The 25,896-nt window shown below is 42.8% G+C and overlaps 2 protein-coding genes across 6 annotated transcripts; one reads left to right on the top strand and one right to left on the bottom strand.

Annotated features, from left to right (window-relative positions):
* Nucleotides 1-668: 668 nt before the first annotated feature.
* LOC147187781 (apolipoprotein B-100-like) lies at nucleotides 669-17,310 on the bottom strand. Its single transcript, XM_086100055.1, has 29 exons — nucleotides 17,267-17,310; nucleotides 16,081-16,261; nucleotides 14,917-14,949; nucleotides 14,723-14,835; nucleotides 14,439-14,584; nucleotides 14,208-14,355; nucleotides 13,939-14,091; nucleotides 13,681-13,805; nucleotides 13,501-13,586; nucleotides 12,965-13,409; nucleotides 12,764-12,878; nucleotides 12,506-12,652; nucleotides 12,207-12,418; nucleotides 11,910-12,105; nucleotides 11,651-11,827; nucleotides 11,365-11,568; nucleotides 11,118-11,285; nucleotides 10,489-10,694; nucleotides 10,221-10,403; nucleotides 9,994-10,124; nucleotides 9,694-9,904; nucleotides 9,440-9,612; nucleotides 9,183-9,343; nucleotides 8,993-9,102; nucleotides 8,538-8,911; nucleotides 2,425-8,442; nucleotides 2,221-2,332; nucleotides 1,948-2,134; nucleotides 669-1,852 (listed from the first exon to the last, which is right to left on the bottom strand). Exons 2-29 carry the CDS (start codon nucleotides 16,133-16,135, stop codon nucleotides 863-865), a joined length of 11,379 nt encoding a protein of 3,792 aa, XP_085956181.1. The 5' UTR covers nucleotides 16,136-16,261; nucleotides 17,267-17,310; the 3' UTR covers nucleotides 669-862.
* Nucleotides 17,311-19,942: 2,632 nt separating this feature from the next.
* Nucleotides 19,943-25,877, top strand: LOC147187780 (hippocalcin-like protein 1). Of its 5 annotated transcripts, XM_086099879.1 has the most exons (6): nucleotides 19,943-20,012; nucleotides 20,120-20,226; nucleotides 23,212-23,307; nucleotides 23,704-24,179; nucleotides 24,808-24,913; nucleotides 25,130-25,877. In XM_086099879.1, exons 4-6 carry the CDS (start codon nucleotides 23,802-23,804, stop codon nucleotides 25,225-25,227), a joined length of 582 nt encoding a protein of 193 aa, XP_085956005.1. In that variant the 5' UTR covers nucleotides 19,943-20,012; nucleotides 20,120-20,226; nucleotides 23,212-23,307; nucleotides 23,704-23,801; the 3' UTR covers nucleotides 25,228-25,877. The 5 variants fall into 5 exon arrangements, with proteins under 5 accessions (XP_085956005.1, XP_085956004.1, XP_085956003.1 ...); XM_086099878.1 differs by lacking the exon at nucleotides 23,212-23,307; XM_086099877.1 differs by lacking the exon at nucleotides 23,212-23,307 and having other exon boundaries at nucleotides 19,960-20,037.
* Nucleotides 25,878-25,896: the final 19 nt, after the last annotated feature.

The following is a 25,896-nucleotide window of genomic DNA, read 5'->3' as shown; positions in this document are numbered from 1 at the left end:
TTGTGTGAGAGCGTTGCGTGCAAGATAACCTCATTAGACAGAGGAAGACAAGTCTAACTGAATATGATACTGCAATGTAATTTATCGCAAACGAACTTGCGGACTTGCATGCTATGGCTTTGATTGAAACCTGTGAAAAGAATATGATTTTGCACCCCTGTCATAAACTGACAATCCTGTTTTTCAGTCTGGGCTCATAACAATCGTCATCACTTTTCTCCCACTTATGGAATGGCTCGCTTGAAAATATGAAGGATTAAGTAAATGTCATTTCGCATTAGTATGGCTATTAACATTTCTGATGTTTTATTTGGAAAGAGTTATGTAAATGTTTATATATATTTTTAAATATATATACTGTATATAAGAATACCTGTATGAGAGTGTGGTTTCAATGCTCAATTCTAATCTCAATACAAACTGAACTGTCAGGTGATTCTACGCAAGGATCTCATTTGAATGCGTCGGGGGAAACTAGTGTCGTAGGCTTGAAGCGCTCATTCAAAATCAAACTAAAAACTTTGAATGAAGCCAAGGATTTTAGAAACGGCTCTCGTGCCGATACTACATGTTGCGACAAGGTACGTGTTGTGCTTCGGATATAACGCGCAATCGATGTAATGGTTTTGTTTCATAGGCACTGCAGACAAAACATTGAACTCGGATGCTTCACTTTCAGATACTTTATTGACAAACGTCATTTATCCCGTGAGTACGTAAAAGGTTACATGCACAACAGATGAAACAAGATCATTTAAAACTGTCATACCTTTGTCATAAATATGGCTAAGCAATCTAAGTGGCAATACTCCTTCCAAAGAGGCGGGAGTGTTTTCTGCTAATTCAGACCTTGGTTTGTTCGTCATTGTTGAAATGCAAAAGGGAGGTCAATTTCAAGCCTTCCATTTGTGAGTTTCACCCGAGCCTCAGGTGAAGCTTCCGTCAGCCACCCGGAAAGAGTCGCGTTAGCCTGATCAACTCCCTTGATGATCATGTCGATGATGGAACCATACGCATTGTTGAGCTGCTCCGTGTCAAGGGCAGAGATCTTGTCAACGATAACCTTGATGAGCGTCACGATATTGCGGTAGATGTCATTGATTCGGAGGAACGCTTGATCTAAATAGTCAGACTTGATCGAGTCAACAAACTGCTGAGTTTTACCAACGACAGCTCTCATGGTCTCACTCATTTTCTCCAGCGCTGTGTCAAGACTCTCCATATTCTTCACAAAGGCCACCAGTCCATTCATGATGTCCCGTACGTATGTTTTCACGTTTTCAAAGATCTGGCCAACGGTAACCGCATCACCAACTGGCATGGAGACTTTCATGGTGCTGATTTTCTCCACAAATGAGTTATAGTAGATCTCCATGGACTGATACATAATCTGGGTGTTTTTTTCCAGAGTCGTGGCAATACTGTCGGTCATTTTCTTCAGGACTTCAGGAAGGGTGGTCATTTCATCAGACCCTGGAAGTTGGAACTTGGTCTCCCTCAGGAGCTTAACGATAGCATCCACGATATCCTGGAGGTTTTGCTGGTATTGGACAATGGTGTTTCTGAAGAAGATTGACAGCTGGCTCATCTGGACATCGTAGTTTATGGCGGCGTTATAGACATCACCGATGCGGGTAACGACGACATTCTTCAACTTGTCCACGTTGCTTGTGATCTGATACTTGCGAAGGAACTCCGTGAAAGCAGAGACGATGGAAGGGATTCGCTGTTTCAATTCCGAGAGAATGATTTTGGGTGCCTCTGTGTTGTAGGTAATCTGGAGGTTCATCCTATTTGCGTTCTTGGAAGAGGATTTTATGACGAAGATGTCGACATCAGCCTCTGGAGCAGACTGTCAAAAAAAAAAAAATCCCAAAAAAAGAACTGTTAAGCAAGACTGAGCAAAAAGCAATTCCATTTGCAAAAGCGTCAGGTTACTCAACTCACAGGATAACGACCGTAGACTCTTGCGCTCAATTGAGATGGGACCCTGCCATTCATCTGCAAGCCCAGGAAGCCAATAGATGGAGCAGATAGTGAGGCACTAAGAACATCTCTGCGAGCGGTGTAGCGAAGGTTGACATCAGTGAAAGTTGGGCTGGTGATGTCCACGTTGAGGGTCTGGCGAGAAACACTGAAAAAAGGAGATTTTAAATTGAATTGTGGTCCTGTGATTGAAGGAGAAAGAAGTACAGTATGCAAAGAAAGAGATAATCTTACCTCGTGCTTTGGTCAATGACATAGTTGGCATCCATGTTGAGGTCGGCATGTTTCAGGATGAGTTTGTTAATCACGTTCAAAGCGGCATTCTCAAAGTTTACCGTTGAAGAAGCTGTTGGGTAAAAAAGGTTTTGTGTCATTCAGTACTTGAAAATATTGCAGTACAATACATATAATTATACTCAAGGAATATCATGAACTCACCATCCATGTCATAATCCAAGATGACGAACGTGGAGGTGGCGGAGGATTTAAGTGTGCCTTTGAAAACTGGAGCGTTTCCATCCAAGAGCGCATCAAAATTTGAGGTGTACAGTGGGCTGATGAACTTGCCGTTGGTGGAGATCTTCTGTTTGGCGACCGTTACATCGACCACTGTTTTCTCCGAGATGGTGAAATCCCCCAGGGTGCTTGGTTGTGACAGATTAATCTCAATATCAGCAGTCAAGGAAGAGACTGGTGCAATATCAACGGTCGCTTGGGCAAAATGTTTCCCGTTGGTGTTGAAAGTGAACAGGTTGAGCTCATTGTTACTCAAATGCTTCAGCGTGGCGTACATACGACTGAGGGAGGCTTGCAAAGACACGCTGTCATTTAAATCGAAGTTGATCACTTTGGTGGTGCCGTGGTTCAGCTTGACATCAGCAATGACCTTGGAGGTGGAGCGCAGGCCGTTATTCAAGAACAGGTTCACGTCACTGTCCAGGACTCCAAGGACGATATAGTCATCAAGGACTTTCCCATCCACGTTTGCCTTCATGGCTGTCTCAATGGAAATGTCTTCACTGGTTCTCTCCAGCTTCAGGCTCCAATTGGTGTTTGCTTTTCCAACAGCCTTGACCACTGGAATGTTGTAATTGCCCTTAATGTTCACAGTGGAGTGAGCCTTGGTTTTGGATTTGGTGTCCCCAACCAGACGCTGGTTCAATTCCAAGCTCAGTATAGGCAGAGAAATTCGTGCAACAGAGGTCACGGAGGTAGCGGCTTCCAGAGTCTCACTACTCACACTGAAGGTGCTGTCGTGGGTGCCTTCAATGTGCCGATTTTCTAGGGACAAGGAATTGGCCAGCTTGATTCCTCTTTTGCTGGTCAGGCTGGCGGTGCCATCAAGTTTAGCCTTTAAGCCCTCAAACACCGAGGTCGTCGTAGCTCCCAGACGGAATACAAGATCATCTGCTGCATTCAGTCCAGTGTTGACATTCACACTGATGACAGAAGACTTGAAGGACAACTCTGTAATCAGGTCACCCACAGGGGGGATCTCGATCAGGCTCATGATCACCGCAATGGGAGCAGCCTTCTTTTTCTGATAAACAATCTTGGCATCCAGATCCACGTTTTGCTTCGGCGAAATCATCAGGTGCTTCAGTCCCATCAGTTCATATAAATTCACGTCCTTTATTGCTGGGGTGCGCATGTCGACAAAGGGGATTTGGATGGCAGGAACGCTGATGGGGTTGTTGAGGAAGTCAAGATTGACATTACCATCCATCGCGATAAAGGCGCCGGCCTCATTTCTGTTGTTGTCCACAGTGAGGTTGTAAGTCATTACAGCCTGATTAAGACGAGCGGTGTAAATTGTGTTCAGCTTCTGGTTGTTGGGTGTCAGAGCGGCGGAATAATCGTTGCGCAAATCAATCTTAGCAGTAGGTGCTCCAAAGATTGTAACCCTGCTATTGATTTTGTTTTGGAAGTCAGCAACCAAGTCGTTGGGAAAGGCAACAATGTTAATTCCATTGGAAAGGAGTCCCCTGACCACTCCAGTCAATTCTGTGTCATGGTTTGCTTTAAGATCGGCCTTCATGGTAATGAAGTTGACATTTCCAGAGGCGGAAACCACACTGCTCTTCACGATTGGCGCCTTCATGTTACTGAGCAAATTGAATTTGTAGATGTAAGGGCTCGCCTCGGCTGTTACTTGCTGTTTCATCGTCGCTGTTTTTAAGTCCGTGTTGCCGGAGAAAGTCAGTGTGACAAGGCTTGGACTGAGTGACAAATAGAGGGTGCTGTTGTGGTTGCTCTCCTGAGCAACAGACTTGCCGACATTGTCAACAGTCAAAGTGAGGGCGTAACCGTCTTGACGGACGATTGCTTTCTGGGTCACGATGGCATCACTTCTGACACCGACGATTGGAAGGTCGACAAGATGTTTGTAGTTAGTCTCGAGAGAAGCAGCCATTCCCTCTTCCATTGCAATGAAAACGTGGTTCGTGACATCAGCGTTGTAAATTGGAGTGTTCACTTTCACCGCAGTCTTTGCTTGGGCCTGGCCGGAGAGACCATAGAGAGATAGAGAGGCTAGGTGGTCGACGACGAGAGCAAGATGGTTGATCTTGAGGGTCTCTGCGAGCACAACGCGGCTCATTTTAGGAAGAGCAATCTGAGCAGTTGAGTCAACTTTGTAATTCAGGATTTCAAAGCTGGGAGATGTGCCTTGGGAACTGATCATGGCTTTGAATTGTGGTGTCATGACTTTTTCGGTGGTGTTTTGGAGCTCGGCAGATGTCTTCACGGTGTAGATGGGAGTATTAAACCGGATCTCGGCAGAGAGTTTGCCAAAGCAAGGGACGATAATATCACTTGGGATCGTTGGAAGTTCAATCTCAGGAACTGAAAGAGACTTAACAAGCTTATCGACAGGGAAGTGTGGGAGAGACGGGAAGGAGATCTCAGGAAGGGTAATTTCTGAGAGGTTTATCTCAGGCATGGAAGGCAAGTAGTTCATCTTGAGGTCTCCGAAGAAAGCATCGATATCAATTACTTTGAAGTCATAATTCAAGATGAAATCGATAACTTGGATGATTCTCTGCTTGATGTCATCAAAGGAAATGGTGGTGGCTTTGATCGTATGGAAGCCCAGAATGGTGAACTCAGGAATGTCCAGCTGTGTGGGGATGTCAACCTGCTGAAGTTTATCCATGTTGAACTTCACGGAGGGAACCACAAGGTCAGTGAGCGGAACGGTGAAGGATGGAATAGTCACCTCATATTTCTTCAGTTCGCTCGTCAGCGCGTCGTAGATTTGCTGAAGCTCACCGATGATCTTTTGTTCAGGGAACACTGACCTGATTCCATCTATCACACTTTGGCAAATATTAGTGGCAATCGCCAGAACTTTCTTGTAGTAGTTCCTCATTACCTTGACGTATAAAACAAGCTCATCTCTGAAGTCGATATTTGTAACTTCTTTTTTGATTTCTTCAAAAACCCTCCTGATATCTTCAAATATAGCCTGGTCCAGCAGTTCCTTTACAGATGTAAGAATTTCTGCAACTCTGATTTCTCTCAGACGATCCGAAAACCCTTTAGCAGAGGTCAAGACAACGTTGGCGAAATCCTTTGCTGCTTCTAGTTTCTTGGGAATTTCCAGAGCCCTGATTAGATCATTAACATAAGTTGTGCAGCTTGCAGTGATTTTATTAACCTTATCCACAAATGCCTTATAATCCAGTGATGTCATCTTCTGCATGATAGACTCAGCGAAGGACTTCAGGTCTTGAATCATATCCTTAACTTCAGTAGATTGCATGTAGTCAATGACGACCTGGAAGAATTGCTGGCATTTTGCAGGGATGTTTGCATCCTTGACCATTTGGGCAACAGTGTTGAGGGTTTCCTCAATTCTAAACTGCTTGATGACGTCCACAAGTTTTTCAAAGATGACTTGGATCTTTTTGTCAGCTTCAAGCTTGACAATGAACTCCCTTATCTTGGAAGACAATGCGTTGATTTTGTCAAAGACCTTGAGATCCTGGATCAGTTCCTGGATATACTCCGTCATCTCATTGAATAGCTCGATTGGGATCTGACTTGTTAAAACCTTGACGGAACCGCTAATGTCAATATCTTTAATGATCTTCTTCAGTTCAGCAACAAAGTTGACAAGATCGAAATTGTCAACGGACTGCTTCATGATATTCAGGCAATCCTTCAGATTAGACACGATTTGGTATTCCTTCTCAATATTATGCAGGAATGCCACACTAGTGCCTCTCAATTTTTCCAAGTCGATCTGCTGGATCATCGTCTTCACAGTCTCGATAAGATACAGGACCATTCCCTTGATGCCATACTTTTCATTAATGGCATTTAGCAGTTCCTGGATCTGTGATGCCACGGTTTCAGGCAGGCTGCCATCAACAATAATCTTCTCCATCATGGCAAAATAGTGTTGAATGTAAAAGGTGACCTCAGTGATCATTTTCTCAACGTGAACCCTAAGGTTTCTGAAAGCAGCATCCACATCCTCCATGGAAATCAGAGATTTGGGGGTAAGGTCACTGATGTACTCCTTCAACTGAATGACTTTGCCTTCAATGTTAAGTTGGGCAACAAACTCACTCACACGCTGAGGAAGAGCTTCAAGTTTTTCTCCGATCCGCTCATTCTTGATGTAGTCGCGAACAAGTTCTGCAACACCGACAAGAACATCCTTGATACCTTCCAAGAAGACAGGCACGTTTTCCAGCAGAGGGAACTGAATGATGTGACAGTTTGTGTTCTTATCATACTTGAGGAAGCCTGAGACACCAAATTCCTGGTTTTCTTTGGATTCTGCGTTGATGATGTTTGTGAGGATGTTAGCGGAAATGCTCATGCCAGTTCCCTCGGCGGTGTTGTAAACGCTGATGTCTTGATTAAAGGCGTGATTGTTGATTTTCGACTTCAGACTAACAATGGCCTTCTGTTCATTCATAGAAAGACCGGCGTCCATCTTATTGTCCAATGTGGTCTCGAGGGAAAGTCCGTTGTCTAGCGCCTGGCTCACTGAGGCTCGGCATTCATGTGAGGTAGCAAAAGCCAAGGGTTGCGCTCGCAGGAGGAACTTGCCGTAGAGCTGTGCACTGTGCTTTCCGTACAACGCCATGTCTCCATCAGCATTGAAGATGGCATCGAGGTTGAAGTCGAAAGGAACAATGCTGGAACGGATGTTGTGGTCAAAGCGCAGTAGCTGCGAGTTAAAGCGAGCGTCATTGGTAAACTTGGCAGCAAGACCGATAATCTCAAGATCTGAGGTGTGGCTCATGTAGGTTCCAAAAAGATTTCCAATTGTGCTGCACTTTGCGATGGCAGTCATGTCAGCATAGTTAATCTGATAGCTGTGCTTGATCTCTGATTTATCATAGGTAGTTTTCAGACTTCCGGTCAGGTCAATTTTGTAGGAGCCGGCCTGCAACTGGGCATCATTGATGATATTAGCGGCGAGAAGCTTCAGGTTGTTGTTGACCTTGGCAGATGCGGTGTAGGGTGTCAGGTTAATGGCAACATCGTGAGTATAAGAGGCATACTCACTAGCCTGGGCTTTAGCCTTAGAGTTCAAGATAAGGCTAGAAAGTGTTAGCGTCAGATCATTGCCATTATCAAAGTTGAGGTCAAACAATGCAGCCTTGTTATTGAAGGACAGAGTTGCTTTCGTAGTGTCCAGCCCAGCGTTAAAGGTGTTGTCCAGAGACAGTGGGCTCTGAAGCGTGTTTGTTCCACTTGTGACCAAACCGTTCTTGTCCAATCTCAGGGTGGCTTTGTGCATGGCCGTGTTCTTCAGAAGCTTAATGTTGGCATCGCTGTTTACAGTCAGACCGTTGACATCAAGAGAGGAAGTGAGCAGTGAGTAGATCAGATCTTCTCGGTGGTCTGCGTTTGTTTCCACTCTCAGAGCAATTTTGCCTGCTCCGGCCGAGGCTTCAGCTTTGTGGTGGATTTTCATACCAAGAGCACGGGCGCTTGAATGGCACTTCAGTGAGGCTTTGCTGTCTGCGAAAGAAAACTCAGCGGAATGCGTCAAGGTGTCTTCAAAGGCGTTGGTGTTCGAAACAACCAGGAGGTCACCATCCACAAAGCTTGCGGTGAGTCTGTTTTTAGCCTGAACGATTGTTGATTCCAATTCAAGCAAAGAATCGAACTTTGCATTTGGTTTGAATGGAATAACGTAGAATGTCTGATTTGAAACAGTCTTGGCAGAGAGGGGTCCGGCCTTGAACATTCCCTTAAAGCTGCTATCAACAGAGATTTTCTCAGCGTTGATTCCAGTCAGAGAGTTGTGATCGATGTCGACATTGAGGCTAAATGGGCTTGTGGCTTCAATCTTGCTATGGGAGTGAACGTTAATTTTGTCAGTGATGGTTGCATCCTCAACAAAACTGACACTGGCTTCAAGAAACTTGTGGGACAAAGAGCCTTTCATCTGGGCTTTCAGTGAGTCAGTGGTGGCCAACAGTCCAGAGCCTAAACGAAAGAAACGAAAATTAAATTCAAAGTCGTTACAGCCTTGTTTAAGACTCAGTTAATCTATAATAGTTAAAAGTAAAAAAAAAAAATACCTTCGATCTTGAATGAGAGGATTTCAAATTGAGAGGTTCCTTTGGCATCAAACTTGGCAGAGTAACTTGGAGCTTCCATAACATCCTTGCCGGCTGCGATTGAGGTCTCAAAGTCGTAGAGGTTGCTCTTCATCTGTGTTGAAACTTCAGCTTTGCCAAAAAGAGGAATAGTCAAAGTGAGCCTCTCAGGGACAAAAACCTCCGGGATTGGAATCTCCATGGAGACGATCTCCAGTCCAAACTCTGGCAGAGACAGGTGAGGTGTTGTTAAAGCCGGCGGGAAGTTGAGCTCCTTTGTTGACTTTCCCCCAAGAGGGACTGGAATGGCGACGGTGAAGCGCTCTTTGTTGAAGTAGTACACAGCCTTTGTTTCACTGTAAAAAGTACAAAAGTTCAATTTAGAAATGTTTTGGAAACACCCAATCAGCAATTCATGTGGCTCATTTCCAACATACGTGTTCAGGAACAGTGTCTCTGGCAGGGAAATTTCAGGCATATTTGGAACTCTGAAGTTCTGGAGGTAAGGGATCTCAGCACCATACTTCTCCATGTAGTTGTTTGCCGCCTAAGAAACAGACAGCAATCGAAGCTGTTCTACTTCAACACGAATAAAATCCCATTTGCAAAAATTGTTGGATCTCATACCTCTCCAAACTTCTTAAAGATGTGAAAGACCTTCATGTCGGTCTGTCCCACCTTTGTGTCAAGAAGGTCTTGGGTGTACTTCTCAAACAAATCCGTGAATGGGCCAAAGGTGACGTCAGTGTTCATGTCAGATTTGAACCCAACCTCAACCTTGTTGTCGTCTAAATAACGGAAAAAGTGCAAACAGTTTCAGATGAGCTAAAGTATTACTGATGGTTGTTTTTGATAAGGAAGAAAGCATAAGAAAAATATATTACCATATTTCATTGCAATCTCCTGCTTGGACACAGCATCCATGACCTTCACTTCACTCTTCAATTTCAATTCCAATTTTTCCTCTCGCTTCATGTCAGCTGTGACTGAGGCGTCAACGTTAAGTGTGGGGACCAGGAGCTGAATTTGAAGCATACCTTTCTTCATCACCTCAAGACTGAAAGAAATACCAGCGAGTCAGAAGCTAATAAACGTCATATGACATCTTTGTTCCTCCATGAGACACTTGATTTCTTACTTGGCTCGACCAATGAGGGAAAGCTGAGGGATTTTTTTGTTCAGAAGATCCAAATAGATGGAATGGGTTCCTTTGCCTCTGGTATTGCCATCAACAACACCCAGTCTCAATCCTGCTTCCACATCATAGTCAGGAATCTGGATATCAGCTGTGACCGTGTGCTTCCTTCTGTTGTATTTCATGATGGCTCTGGCTTCTGTGGGCTCGGCGCCTGTTTTGGTCCGACCAATTCCATAATGTCACTCCAGTGAATTTCAGAGCCACGTCAAGTAGCGTGCTATCGTCTTGAGTGTGATGTACCTTCAGCTCTCAGAACAAACTTCACAGAGTCGATCTTATGCTTGCCCTCGTCTCCCTCTTTCAGCAGCTCATAGGCAAGAGTGGCAGTGTACTCAGTGACTTCGCCTGTAGGATGGAGCTCCAGTGCAAATCTATTCAATAAAATGCATAAAATCATTTCATGAATGAATCCGTTTTTGCTCAGTAATCTATATCGAAAAATGTAGCTGCTCTTTGTGTAATCTCACTTGCTGTCACCAGTGATGGGGAAGTAGGGTGCTGTGTCTTGAGAGAAAGCATCCGTGTACTGAAGAGCAGTGCAATATTTCATCCCAGCAAAGAAGGGGCTGCATTCACTGACATCGACTTTGTTTGTCACCATTGGGGGGAGAGTCACGACCCTCAGGTCATTAACTGCCACCAGGGTGTTTCTAAATTTGAAACACAGAGAAGGAGTTCAAATAAAATATTTCGCTTTTGACACCATTCCGACACCATTTTTTGTGTGCAGCTTACGTCATTTTGATGAGCTTGGTTGGTCTTTTTGGAGCAGGGATGGTCAGCTTGACGTGGTCACGTCCCATCGAGATCTTGGCCTGGAGGCCACTCTCGTGGAAGATGTTGGAGTGCATCTCTAATCCAGAGTTGAGATATTCAGGAATGTAGGCGCCAACGTGGGTTGTAAACTCAACGCCCGCAGAGGGCATGAAAGCGACTTCACTCTGTCAGAGAAACACAAAAGATGCACAGTCGTTAGAACGTGACTTACGTATCACTTGGTACGGTTGAACACCATCCATCCATCCATTTTCCGAACCGCTTGATCCTCACTAGGGTCGCGGGGGGTGCTGGAGCCTATCCCAGCTGTCTTCGGGCAGTAGGCGGGGGACACCCTGAATCGGTTGCCAGCCAATCGCAGGGCACACGGAGACGAACAACCATCCACGCTCACATTCACACCTTGGGACAATTTTTAGAGTGTTCAATCAGCCTGCCATGCATGTTTTTGGAATGTGGGAGGAAACCGGAGTACCCGGAGAAAACCCACGCAGGCCCGGGGAGAACATGCAAACTCCACACAGGGAGGCCGGAGCTGGAATTGAACCCGGTACCTCTGCACTGTGACACGTTCAGCAAAAAATTACCATGTCGCGGGCCATCTTAAATCCAGCCTTGACACCAGGGGTGAAGGTTCCAGACAATGTAATTTTCAGAGGCACGCCAGTGACAGTCGGCAGGAAAAAGTCATTGTCCATGAAGATGTAGTGGGCGAAGATGGTGTTGTCAGCCTTTGTCATCAGTCCCTTCAGGACCTGCGCAAATACAAATCAGATTTAGATCTCAAACACGTTTTGTAAACTGTGCTCCTCGAGCCGCATTGTCTTTCATTACATCAGTAGGGAACATCTTGAACATGCTCTCAAACATCAGGGCAGCAGAGTAGGCCATAGCTTCCAATTCACTGGTCTTCAGATATCCCAGCTCGTTTCCGAACAATCTCAGATACATCATCGCCTCTGGAGACTTGGTGGCCTGCAGTTTTCTCATCAGCGCGTTGAGATTCTGCCCAACTTCTTTCATGAAGTTCTGAGAGATCTGAACACAGATGGGGAGAGGAAGTATTACCGAATTGTTTGACACAACCAAAGTACAAGTTCTTTGCAGCCGACTCAAGTACCTGTCTCTTCATCTCAGCATTCCTCAAACCGGGAAGGAAGCTCTGTACAATCTCTTTGACTGCATGCATGTTATCCGAGACAAAGTACATCGTCTTCATGGCAGTGTCGGGGAAGAATCCATTGTCACCAAACAGTGCTTCAACCGTTGGTTCAAATCCTTTACCCTCAACACCAATCTGTAATGATCGTACAAGTCACCAATTCGTGTTATCGAAACTTAAACTGACGGTTTGTGTTCTGATCATTCAGAATATTTACCTCCATCATGTCAATGTCAAATCCAAATGCCTTAAGAGTCATTTCCAGCATGGCTTCTTTGGGCAGGTAGCTGGTGCCCTCAAAGATCATGTTTCCCTCGACAGATCCCACCTGGTAGTTACGAGAGAATTTGGTGGGGTTCATGACGGGTCCAATCTCATTGTCCTGGATGGCATCGCGAATCTTTTGTCTGAGTCTTGACAAGAAAACAGAGATACATTTTTAACTCTAATCGTCTTAATTCTACAGTACCCTGACAATGACAAAATAAATCATACGTAGCAGCTTGTCACTCACTCTTCAGTTTTCGTCCCAGTTGAAGACAAAATATTGGTCATGTGGGATACCACAAAGCTCTTGAATTGGGTATCTTTCTCGGTGGGCAGGGCAGCGGCCAAACGTGCCAACTCACTTGGCAGCGGGTTCTTCATAACCACAAGATATGCAGCGATTCTCTTTTGCAGTGGGGTGGCACTGTCCAAAAGGACCTGAATGAGAAGCTCTCTTCCCTGTGACAGAAGAAATTGATCCAATTAGCAAGTACGATCATGAATTATTCAAACCATCCTTTAATATCTCTAAAAATTGGCACGTGCCTCATCTGAGATGGGAGTCAGCCGGTAAACCTGGATGGCAGCTTGCTGCACTGCCAGGGAAGCAGCTGGCTGGTTCACACACTGGAGCACTGAAGATCTGAGTGCAGGACTAGCAGGCACAACAGCGGGAGCCATGTTCCCAATAACCTAGACCAACACGGACAAAAGTTAGTTTTATCGTACGGAATAAAGAAACGGGCTTTTGATAATGGGTTAATGTTTCCATAAGACTCATTAAACGAGCCATTTGCTACATACCCTCAAAGTCAGGAAAGTGTTTTCTTCATCACCAGCGCAGTCGCCCAAATGACCAGCCAAGAATTCAGCAACAGAGCGAATCTCAGGGATTAGCTTTCCTTCACTTTTGTAAAACCTGCAGATGAAGAAATGTCGGTTTAGTGCCTTCGAATTATATTTGACAGTCAATGGTATACCCTGAATAAAGGTAACAAAGCTCACCTCTTGACTACATTGCTCAGGGCGTACATGATGGGCTTGCTGGGCTTGTACTTGACCATTTCGAGCATGTCATTTATCAGCAGGGCAGAAGGATTAGAAACAAGTCCCAATGCAAAAATTGTGGCGTCAACTTCAATTGCTGTGGTTTGGAAGCCCCGAAGGATCTGCATGATGGCACTGCTGCACTCCGGAGTTCCGCACTGGGTCAGAACTTGATAGGTCAGGACACGGGACATAACGAGAGCCTCTGGAATGGCACCGCTCAGAGTTTCGGTCTTCATTCCGCGGACCATGGTGACCATCTGACGGAAGAGGTGTGCCCTCCTCTCGCCCTCGGTCTCAGGCAGATTGACCAATTCACTCATCAGATCCAGATAAGCTTCTTTATCCTGGAAGTATGTCTTGTGCTCAACGGTGTCCATATGAAGACTCTTGACGTTATCACCTGTGACACATCAGTAGCATCGTGGTCATCTGTGATTCTGCTTTGAAGATGGGAATTAAAACATCTCAGGAAAAAAAATATGTAGATTTACCATGATCAAAGATTCTGTCGTTGGAAGTGGAAACGTGCACCAGGGTCAGTTCTTGCTTTCCGACATTCGTAACGCCATATTCACCCCTGAAATTGTAAAGCACCGTTTTAGGATCCGAACTGAGGCAGAAAATGCGCTATTTTACTGAAACAGCGGGCATTAGGTAAAATTCAGATTTACTTGTGGGAGAATGGGATCAGGATGTGCTTCTCTGTGCAGGACCCGGAGGTCATGTGTTTCTTCTCGTTGTCAAACTTGTAGTTACAGGTCTGTGAGCTTCTGACGAGCTTGGAAAGGGGGTATTGCTGAAAATGAAAAATGAAATAATCATTATGAGAGGGACATTGTGCTTTGTTCAATTTTAAATAGCATTTTCTTGCCCTAAACTCTCTTGTTTTATTTCCTGCATGCCTTTTGTGTTTTTTTTTTTTGTCTTACCATGCCAGAGATGAGTGCCAAGGGGCTGGTATAATCTCTTGTTGGGACAAATCTGTCACATGTGGAGAGGTCCCTTTCCAGGCTGATGTCAGTTGCAATGTCCTCCCTAGCGTTGATGGTGTAGAAGGTCTCGCACATACCGTGAACCGTTGGCTAAAATGCAAAATGAACAAATGCATTCAGTACTCGTTTTACAATAGAAGGCATTATTAGTTTAATCGAGGAAATAGAATATTGTTGTTGCTTTTGGAGATTGCCAAAAGGTGTACCATATTCTTATTCTTGTCCTCTTCCATCATAGGCACAGCCAGGGCTGAGATGATACCCCTCTTGATGTTCAGGGCGGTTGTTGTCTCACCTTCCTCAGGGTACAGTTTCACATCGTAGACACCCTCAACTACAACCTTGAGAGGATATCTTCAAGATGGAGAAAATATGTTAACCGGCTTGTTTTTGGACAACCCCATATTTGTTAAAATGTTCCAAATTTTTGGGGGTACCTTTCCATTTCATCAGCAAAGGCATTTGAGCTGGGGGCAGCACCGAATGTGGGGTTGCCATCTGAGTCAGAGCCAACCACTTCACTCAGGGCACAGCCAGTTGTGCGCACGATGAAACTGCAAGTCTGCGGAACTTCAATTTCAACCTGTGACATATGACCCACGTCGAATTAATATCATATGTTTACCTCCACCGCGTTTCAACTTATTAAAACTGACTCGTTGTAAATGTAATATCTGAAATAAATATATGCATATCAGAAAAGAGACTGGATTGCTCCTACTTTGCATGTTGCCCTGGGTCCATTCTTGACTGATGAGGCTCCGTCGATGGCATTCAGAGATTCCGCCACGTATTGGTATTCGTACTTGTGCAGGGTCTTGTACCGTTTGGCCACTTGAGGAGAAAATCACATCAATTTAGTAAGACGCTCATTGTTGTCGTGTGATAAATTATTAGGCAATCGGGGCAACTTACGCAGACACGTTGGCTGATCTCCATCTTGCGCAACTTTGAACAAGAAAGAGTATCATTGTTTATTGATGCCAAAAGAGAAATAGCTCCTAAGATATGTTCTATATGTGTGGCTCTTAGAACATCGACATAAGATTAATTAAAGACTCTTTTAATGTACTGTATTGTGTTATGAGTTGTTTTTCTGCTATTAAAAAAATGACAATATATATATTATATACAGGTATATATTTCATATATATATATATATATATATATATATATTTATTTTTTTTTGAGCAAAGGTTTTATCAAATCCAGTTTTAGTCTGAGGAACTACTTTATGAAAGTGCTGATGATGCATTATTTCAAGACTTTGTGACATCTCTCTTTTCTGCAGATAAGGGTGTCCAAACAACTTTCTGATAGGCAGCAAAGTACAAAGATGGGTGGAGTAGTAATCACGATTCGAAGTGCAGAGTGAAAAACAGACACCGGGGGTTTAATGCCGAAACAAAGGCATGTTGATAGATAGGGTCACCATAATCCAGAACTGATTTACCCCAAAAAAGATTTTAGCAGCCTTTTCCTCCATGAAATTTGTTTTGTTGCGGTATAAATGTTCTGAATATGACATGATTGTAATAGCAGTGTTTGCGATATTGGAAAAGGAATATTCTGTCAAACAATTTTTTGTATAGAAATGAGCATCACAGGACCAATTATCGCGCCTTGTGGGACACCTTTGATCAATGCCAGGTAAGCCAAACCTTTACGCTGATATTGAATTCAACACACAGAAAGAATGATGAAGATTCCAATAGTCTGACAAATCCCTGACTTGCATTTTTTAATGTAATCATAGAAAAGGAGAAGACTGACTTGGGAAAAAAAAATCCTTTCTGGCAACAATCTGAAAACTTCAATTTCCTTTTCCCTCAAAGGTAAAGTTTCTCCTCTGTGAAATGTCCAAATTAATGAACCGGATTCAGATGGTCATCCACAGACTCTTTAGCATGAGGACACTTCAAATAGCATGATCTTTAGCCAACAGTGATCATAGAAAATTTGCAACAGCAAGCTTAATCTTTATACCTAAATAATATGAAATTGAACATTCATATTATGAAATACAATACTGTATATTTAAAAGGACGACCAAAGACGACAACTGTCAGAAATACTCACCAGCCAAGGCTGATGCGCCGAGGATCAGCAGAAGGCAGAGCTTGGAGTCCCTCATGGTGGGCCCGTATAGCCCAATTCCTTCGGACGCTTGGCGAGTACTCAGATGAGACTGAGTCGTCCGAATCCCTGCGGAGCTTTTATAGAGCACTTACTGGGAGGAACGCTCAAAGTCCACTGTGACCTGCAGTGTGGAGGGACAAAGGGAAAAGGTTTGAAAAGGATACTGCGTTGCTCAAAGCAAAAGCTTACAACACAGATTTTTCTGAAATCGTTACGCGGCGGGGTCCTCACTCAAATGTTTGATCTATCGAGACAAGTCAATGAGTTGAAGTTACTTTGTTCTTTGTTTGTTTTTTGTAACTCAATGTCTGCGCTTGACCAAAGTGGGTCAACCAAGTCAAATGGAGCTATCGTGTACCATTAACTTGTTTCTATGACAAGACTGACTTAGACAAAATTTTTCTTCCATTTCTTAAAGCGTTTTTTTAATCTGGTGATTAATTTATTGACTCAATTGAAACAAGTTTAGCAATTTCTAATGTTGATTAAATACAAATTAAAAGCATAGCAAGGTGGCTTTTTGGGCCCTTTATTTTGTATTGTGCCGTTTTGTTCTGAAAACAACAAGGGGCCCCACAAATATGCAAATTAAAACTGTCACTGTCACTGAAAGGGTTAAAAAAGAATATTTGGACGATTTTCTTGATGTAATATTTCGTTAATTATGAAATCAAACGAAACACCGATGTGAGTCATTTCAGAGGACTATCTGTTGAAATCAAAGTTTAGCTCCAACGTTGATCTGTCGTTGGCAGTCCTTTATTGCACTCAGTACTTATTTGTGATTCATCGCATTTTGAAAATGGCCACACCCATGGAAGCAAGCTTCACTAAATTACAGCCAAAACATGCCAGAAAGTGTGTCGCAAAGATTCACCGAAGAATCGGAAAGTAAGCGACACTTTAGTTTGGGTGTCATCTATTCTCATTAAATATTGAAAGTTTTGACTGCTGTTTGGATTTCTGGATTTTTTTCAAAAATGTTTCAAACGGTTCTCAGCAGACTTTTTTTTCCAAACGGGAAAAATAAAAAGGTTCCCACACATGTTTCATACCCAACATTTATAAATGCAGTCTCATTCCAAGTAGATTACAAGTACAAAAAAAATGACAATTTTAATAGTACCTTGTTGTTCTTGTGTTGCTGCTTCCACTGCCACCAACCCAAAATGAAAACTGTCCCCCCCTAATTCAATACTAGCTGGAGAATGAACTTTGATCAACAAATATTCAAAGGTTCCTCTCAGGCTTTATTTGCTGTTCAGGCAAACATAAATAAACATTTTTTAACTCTGCGCTAATTTTTTTTTCTTTATCCATGAAGCTAATTTTTAGTGGAAGCATATTTGGCGGCATCATTTGGAAAATTTAACTTGGAGATGTGGGTTTGTATTGACTGCCATATTTGTGGTTTGGATCCAAAGCGGGTTTGGGGCGGTGGGGGTTAATCCTTGAATACTTGATAAGCTACACTTTGTGCGATTTGTCTGAGTGATTCAATCACGAGAAAGCTCATATACTGTATGAAAGGACATTTTTTTGCTGATGATGAAAAGCGAATTCTGTCATTTGTAACCATTTTTTTCTGGCACGTTACATTTTTTAATGATTATAAAATATTTGATCAACTTGATTCTACTTTTTGTGACCTAATTGACATACTTAGAGTGGTTACTAAATGATTGGTCAATCTGGAGGGGGCAAACAGTGGCCCGAAAGTCCAGACATAACCGAGTCATGTACAGAGTATCTGCCGTGTCGTAAAACGCAATGTGCCCCTGCAGCAATGTTGTTCTTCTATTTTATCAGGGAGCAAGTGATAACGCTTTTTGAACCTAATAAAAGGATTGACAATCTAAGAAGACAGGACAAAGTTTATTATATACCTTCCATAGAAGGCGTGCATGCTATCGTGTTGTTACGTATTGCATACGTTCTTGCGTTCAGATGATCTAACTTAAGCAAAAAACATATACGTATATTAAAAATCCAGCCTTTTTCTGTACTGCTAGTCCTCACTCGCACAGCCGATTAAAAAAAAATTGAATTAGGGAGTGAAAATGTTTCTGTTCTTTTTATTCCAGAATTTTGTTGTTGTTGTTGTTTTTTTTAGAATTACGTGGCCTGTCTGGTCACATGTACTGTATGGCTGAACAGGCTAGAGATTTTCCCACTTTATAGCAGAGCAGTCACGCTTGACGACCTTATAGAGATGCTTCGTCTAGAATAAAAAAATGAAAAAATTTGATTTTCATGAAAAGGGCAGAGGGTCAAGTTTTTTTTTTCCAAAGAAAATTTGAGGCATAATGCAACAAGTTTATGACAGCAACCAAAGACTTTACCCTGACCTAATCTAATACTTTCCCATGTGTATAGTATGACATTTGGTCATCCAGCTAAATCTTAACGTGAACTTTTTCAACTGGTCATGCTTTCGTGTGCATAGTCCATGAACTTTATGTCGCGTTCCTTTCGTGTTATTCTGCATCGTAAAAACCCTGCCATAATGGTTCGGCTGGTGTGTTTTCTAACCACAATGGGTAAAGACACACATTTTTTTTCTCATTATATGTGCTATAGACAGTGGAGTGTGTTATTCCGGTTCTTTAACAAAATCATTTTGGACAAGGCCTCGACTTGCAAAGCGGTGGCCTCCTAAACTTGCAGACCTCTTAGCACCCTCTAGTGCACAATTTTGGGAAACAAAAACTCCTCTGCTCACCTGAAAATGTTGTTTCCTAATAATTGGGGTGGTTTCCCCTTTTCAATTCCAACGGTTAAGTTTAATTCAACAGTCTACATGTGTGCGCTGCATGCGCCCCATTCATTGATCTGCGATGCTAGTGTATGAAGTATCAAAAATCACTTTCCCCCCCGCCCCCCACACTGTGCTGGAAGAAACCATTTGTCTCACCGCAACCCCCTCTCCCTCCTCCTCCAACCCTTGTTGTCATGGTAACAAAATCAGTACTCCCCATTGCCGAATGTGGAGTGAGCAATGGGTCATTTTGCACGAGACAGTGCGGTCCCAACGTTTCGGTGTAGCGCCATCCCTGCCTTCAGATAGAATGAAACCTGCAATGTGCTTATGGGAACAGGTGTCAGGCGTCAGACACACACACACACGCACGCACACGCACGCACACACACACACACACACACACACACACACACACACACACACACACAGTTAATTATTGATCCACTGACTGAAATACTGACATACACACCACACTTCCTGAAGTGTCTCAGCTGCACAATTGAAGCTACAGTCGCATGTTCATGGTTAAAGAGCCTACACAATTTAGAGTGTTAAAATATATGGGTAACAGCTTTAAATTGGATTTCAACAGGGGCTCGTGAGATACACCCACACCCACACACCCACACACACATACATACTTTATACAAATATACAGTCTTCTTCTGCTAAACTTTTTTTCTTTTTCCTTTTATTTTTAAATTCAGTGTTATTTTTGCAAGGTTTTCTTCTCATACGCGTATTTGAGATAGGGAGCTAATAATAGTCGACGGAGATAATTTTCCATCGGACGCTGCGACTTTTTTCTCCGATGGAAGCAAGCAAGCAGAGAGTGGAACGAACCATTCCGTACGTAGGGAGGTTGGCTCATACGAACAAGTCACACTTTCAGCATTAAACATTTCACCACTCTCAACACTCAGTTTAACCATTTAGGAGTGGAGGATATCATATTAAAATATAGTTATTTCACAAGATGCCGTGAGAAATAACGTGTATTTTGGGTCATAAGTGAAAAGTAAACCCCATTGTTATTTTTTTGGTCGAGTCGGATGAAAATCGAGCTCGTGCCACATCTTCCTGCAGCCGTTAAAGCTTCTAAGCATCGCATGTAGGTTGTAGATAGACAAACAACTGTGAGTTAACAGCATTTTTGCAACAACTCCGCTTTTGAACATATGTGTGATTTTTTTCCCCCCGTGTTGGTTTGGTCCATAGAAGACGCTGAAGTTGATGGTGAATTCTGTGCGCTGAAGACGACGTCAAAGTGGACCGACCTAAGCGGACTTTTCTCCCGTGAAACTCCAAAATCATCCCCTCCAAAGGTAAATTTTATCTTAGTGTGTTTAATAACAAACTTCTTCGAACGTAAAAGTCTTTCAAAGTGCGCGTTCGGGTGCCGTGCCAGTTTTCTCCTCAAAGAAGACACGATGGTAGTTTGAGGGTTACACCCATTGACGACCAGACTGCACCACATTCCTATTTCTGTCAAGTCTGAGTGAATTTTCAGTCCAATTATTTTATTTCAAATTCACAGTATTGCACAACGTTACAGTTGCTTATCGAAAAAAAACAACAAAGTGACAACTGGAAACCGTTATCATGCATCAACAAATAATTGAAAGTATCCTTTTTACTCCGTTACTCTTGTGTCAGACATCATTTGTGGGATGGAAAAAAGCTTTCAAGAATCAATAAATGTCATTCAAGTAACTAATAACAAAGGCCAACTGCACTTTGTGTAGTTATCAGAATGATGGAAGTCTTAAGGGGAGTCAGAAAATTTGATTTGGTCTTATTGCCCTCTCTAACCACATGTTAAATTGTGACATAAAAAACGGACGAACTGGAAAAACAAAAACACACAATGGACAACTGCTTTAGTCCACCCACACATTGCACCCACGTGAGCGTTTCCATCCAGCAATATAGTCCAGTTCACGTGGAGACCAGGAACAATTGTAACATTTTTGACATTTATTTCTCTAACTTTGAGCCCTTTTGACGTGGGGGTCTTCAAAGTGCTCCGCAAACTAGCCTCAAGTGTCTACTAATAAAGGTCATGGAAAATGCCAGTGGAACGCAAACAGAAAATGCATGACGCAACCTCAAACCTAAGGAGTGAAATGTTACAACTGACCCCATGGTCTGGGTCAGTTTATCTTGGGGGTGAAATGTGACATTTTGAAATAAAGGCCACAATAATGACCGGAGATAGTGTGAGTATTGTGTTCAAAACATTTCAAGGACATCAAACGTCAAAATGTGCCACTGTGCACGAACTACAACAACAGGTTTATTTTTTTTTGCGGTGGGGTGCACGTTTATTTTCCATTTCCCTTTCTCAGAACTCATCTTCTGCTCTACTTTCAGTGTAAGCTTGACAGGTGTGTCAGTTATTGCTGTTTGCTTTCTCTATCTTTTTCTTAAAGGGAGTTTCTGTTGTCTGACTCTTGGTAAGGGCCGAGCAACTGTTGGGACTAAAGTTCAGATAAGTCTGTGTTTCTTCAGAACAGATTGTGGCTTTCTGAGTGGCTTGGTTTCGAGCTGCAGCAGAAGTTCGGTCGGCTAGCTAGGACAGAGGCAACGTTGGTATTCCAGTATTTTTCTTTCTTTTTTTTTTTAAATTAAAAATCAAATGTATACCGATCCATTCAAGTCAAATTTAGCTGGTAGTAAACTGTATAATTTTAGAAACGTTGCTACTTACCTCAGACAAGTTTGTTACAACTGGTATTTTAAAAAGGAGCTAGCTTGGCTAAGCGCTAGCAGTTAAAACATTACTTCGTACAACCTCGATGAATGTGGCTAAACAGGCGCATAATCAAAATGATATACATTTAAAAAAAAAAAAGAAAAAAATACTCAGGTATCAGCTCACCTGTTTTCTGGATTTGGTCATGTGACGTTCGCAAGTTGAGTCCTTTGGGGTTGTGACGTCATTTTCAATCGACAGCAAGTGGCAGTACAAGACAAAATGGCCGCCTCTGGATAGTGATAGAAAAAAATGAGTGGATTATTTCTGCTTGAGTTAGATTCCACAAATGCAATATTAATCAGAATGCCATATTTAGACTAGTGGTGGTGCATAAAAAATAATTTATTGAGAGTAGGCAAATGTTTTACATTGGAAAAATGTCACAGCAAATCTCATTCTGAGCGATGGCTAAAGGTGGATACGCGATTATATCTCAAATTCCCAATTCATATATATTTTTTTTGGTTTTAGCATAGCTAGCGATCAAAGTGAAATCGGGCAGAAGCGACTGTTTTTGAAGTGCACAATTGGCTCGCTATTTGGAATCTCTTCTTAAAAAGTTACCAAAAAAAGTCTTAGAATTGGCTTGAGCAAGGTTGCAAAGTTTTTGCATGACACCATATAACTTACCAACAATGGTGTTATCATGCCTAAAACTATGGTGTCCTGCTACTAAATGGTCTTCATATCTTTTCGGAGAGACTTTGGAAGCATACGATTGTCTCGGTGAACTCAATTTACATAATATTTTGTAAAGGCATGGCTAATTGCATCAGAGTATGCTAAGTGCTGCATCATCTGTCCTGCACAAGTCCCAGATTGGCGGTTGTATTGGCTCTTTTTTTTTTTTTTTTGCGCTTCAGCACCACTATTCGGTTGCCGTAGCAACTGGTGTGTCAGCGGACCTCATCCTGAGCCAGCGCACGATGTTCTCCGCAGCAGTTCAGAGAAAAGCACAAAGCGAGAAATGACATGAGAGCTCATTTATTTATTTATTTTTTAAGACCAATTAGTTCCTAACCCAATTCTGGTTTTATAACCAACACACACACACGCACTTCAGTAGGAAAGAGGTTCTCAAGTCCTTGTTGTCCCGAGGTCCGTACAGCATCCGTGTTTGATTACCATCCAATTAAATAACATTAAGGGTACAATTTTTATTATTTTTCAAAATCGTTCGGCCAATCGACTGCAAACAAAAGTTGGAATCAGATGTCACACAGCAGTAAAAGTAATTACAGCCACCATATTACAGTATCCGTTTGGGAGCGGGGGGGTTCGTCAAGCGGATGACACATCCAGCTAGGAAAAGCGCTGCCATCACTTGAGAGCAGAGGTAACGATTTGAGGAAATACGGTAATGAGAATGGAAATAAAAGACAAGTGTCATTTGTTCCGCTCCCTTGATTAAAATCATTCACATCGTTTGTTCTACTCACACGCTATGACTGCATATGTTCCGAGCGTTGGGCTCGTCATCTCCATCCAGATTCAACAAGTCACTTTTCATTTGCTCCAGATGTTTTTTTTTGTGTTTGTTTTCTTGATGAAGTCACGTACAACAGTGGACCGTTCACACGAGGGATTGGCAATTAGGAACAGCAAAGTCAAGGGCCGGCACATCAAGTTTCTCGTGAAAAGTCAAGAGGTATGCGGGATTGTGTTTTCTTTTAGCAAAAAAAAAAAAAAAAAAAATGCCATGAATGCCAGTCATGCCCCCCCCCCTCGGAAATGACCTAATTTGGTCAAGTAGATGCTTGAACAATAAATACAGTATTTACAATGACACGTCCAATCCAAGCGCAGCAATGAGTGAGTGTGCTGATTTGCATGAAAGGCTTAAAAGTACCACAGGTATTGTGACTCTGTATTGCGGAGTATTCAAAGAGTGAATACTCGTAGTGGTATCGATCTGATCAAAAAAAGTGGGATCGGACATCTCTAATAATATGACAATATGACATCACCCATTTGTTGAACCAATTGATTATTTTCCCATTTATATGCTAATGAGATTTGTCGGTTCTACTTGAATTCTCTACAGGAGAGCAGAAAACAAAAGTAGTCGTCCAAAAACTAAAGAAGTGGCAGTGTCGAGAACATCAGCCGAGCAATCGCCCTTGTCGACGGGAGCGTTGCATCATGGGAAAACAGAACAGCAAGCTCCGGCCCGAGGTCTTGAACGATTTACGAGAGAACACGGAGTTCTCCGACCACGAGCTGCAGGAGTGGTACCGCGGCTTCCTCAAGGACTGCCCCACGGGTCACCTGACCGTGGAGGAGTTCAAGAAGATCTACGCTAACTTTTTCCCTTACGGAGACGCCTCCAAGTTCGCCGAGCACGTCTTCCGCACGTTTGACACCAACGGCGACGCCACCATCGACTTCAGGGAGTTTATCATCGCACTGAGCGTGACGTCGCGCGGCGGGCTGGAGCAAAAACTGCGCTGGGCCTTCAGCATGTACGACCTGGATGGGAACGGTTACATTAGCCGGGCCGAGATGCTGGAGATAGTCCAGGTGAGATTTTTCCACTGCATGGCACCCATACGGTGCTCCCCCCCCAAAAAAAATTTTTTTTAATCATATATTTCAATTTTAGTATTTATTTTACATCAATGTTTTGATCTCAGTCTTAAGTGTTCACGATGACGTCACAATGTCACACGAATGTGACAAACATAATTCAATTAAGACATAAATCAGTAAACGATATGCAGGTTAATTAAATATGGAATTGGGAAAAACAAAGCTTGATGATAAACGGCTTTTAGAAACGTGAGATGTCAAACGTAGGGATTATTTGTCTAAATCAAACAGCAGTTTCAGCTTCCAAATTTGAACTTTGAAATCCGATTTCTGGTCTTGTAGGACTGTAGTCATATTTTCTCTTGACATCACAGAAGTTGCCCTTTCCGTGGTTATATTTACTCCTCCGGCGTGGTGAGCTCAGCTGCCTGCGAGGTCGCATCAATATTGGCTTTAGAAATGCATCAGAGCTCCCCCCCAACCCCCCTTTTTGTTTGTTTTGGTCCTCATCCAAGGCCGAGATCCTTTTCGATTATTTCCAAGATAAGATTCACAATTTTGGGGTTCTCACTTGCACTATGAAAAACACTTGTGACTAAACCCGCCTTCGTTTTCCCAGGCCATTTATAAGATGGTGTCTTCGGTGATGAAAATGCCGGAGGATGAATCCACGCCGGAGAAGCGCACAGATAAGATCTTCAGACAAATGGACATTGATAATGATGGTGAGATTCTATTCAGGATCCAGAAGGCTATTAGTGCGAAGGCAAATAGTCCTAAAATGGACTTTAAGCTGGATAAATGCTCAAACAAGCATTTACTACATCACTGATTTAGTGTTGGAACACTTGGCGAAGCGTTTGTGACTAATACCACAGCGCCACCTGTTGGCCAACATTGATAACCCCCCAATCTGACTGTAACTTCTGCCGTTTGAACAGGTCGTTTGTCCTTGGAGGAGTTCATCAAAGGTGCCAAAAGCGACCCGTCCATCGTGCGACTGCTGCAGTCCGATCAGGGAACCTCTCGTCAGTTCTGAAGCAAAAAAAAAATACCTCACGTGCGCCGAAGCATGTACAGCACTCCATGACGTCTTATTGTTTACAATCGGGGTTTCCCAAATACGGTTTGACTCGAAAAGTTACAAATGTGGTTCCTCTGCTAAAATCAATCACGCGCTGTCGTGACGACGTTTAATGACAAATTAGTAAGCTCACAAAATGTGACTCATTTTGAGTCCAGACCGTTGTTTTGGGAAACCCTGCTTTTCATAATTCTATTTTTGTGGCTTCTTTTCTGTGGACTGTTGCGCTTTTCCTCGTGTGTAAAATCTTTGATCCTGAAATGGATTTTACTTGTCCTCCTAAAAAAAAAAAAATCAAGTGCCATATCGTATATTTATATTGACTGGATTCCTCACATAGCAAGTATTAAGACTCTCGCTGTGTTACCATTCAGAGGGAACTAATCGAATCACTGCGTTGGGATTTGATTCGCTTCAACGGTGTTGCTCGGGAATGCTCGATGGCTGTTTTACACAAATGATGTATATGCCTTTTAGTATCGCATGCACTTTGTGATATACTCAACGTAGGCGACTTTAAATAGAGAGACCGTGGCTGTTTTTTCATGGTTTATTATTGTAACAAATGTTTTCACACAATTGAAATAAAGTTTGTGTAAGAAAAATCTACACAAGCTGTCTTCC

Source organism: Hippocampus guttulatus, chromosome 20 (genome assembly GCF_054856545.1).
Source record: "Hippocampus guttulatus isolate MCC_2025c chromosome 20, RoL_Hgut_1.0, whole genome shotgun sequence".
Lineage (NCBI taxonomy): Eukaryota > Metazoa > Chordata > Actinopteri > Syngnathiformes > Syngnathidae > Hippocampus > Hippocampus guttulatus.
This window is presented reverse-complemented; position numbering and strand designations above follow the sequence as displayed.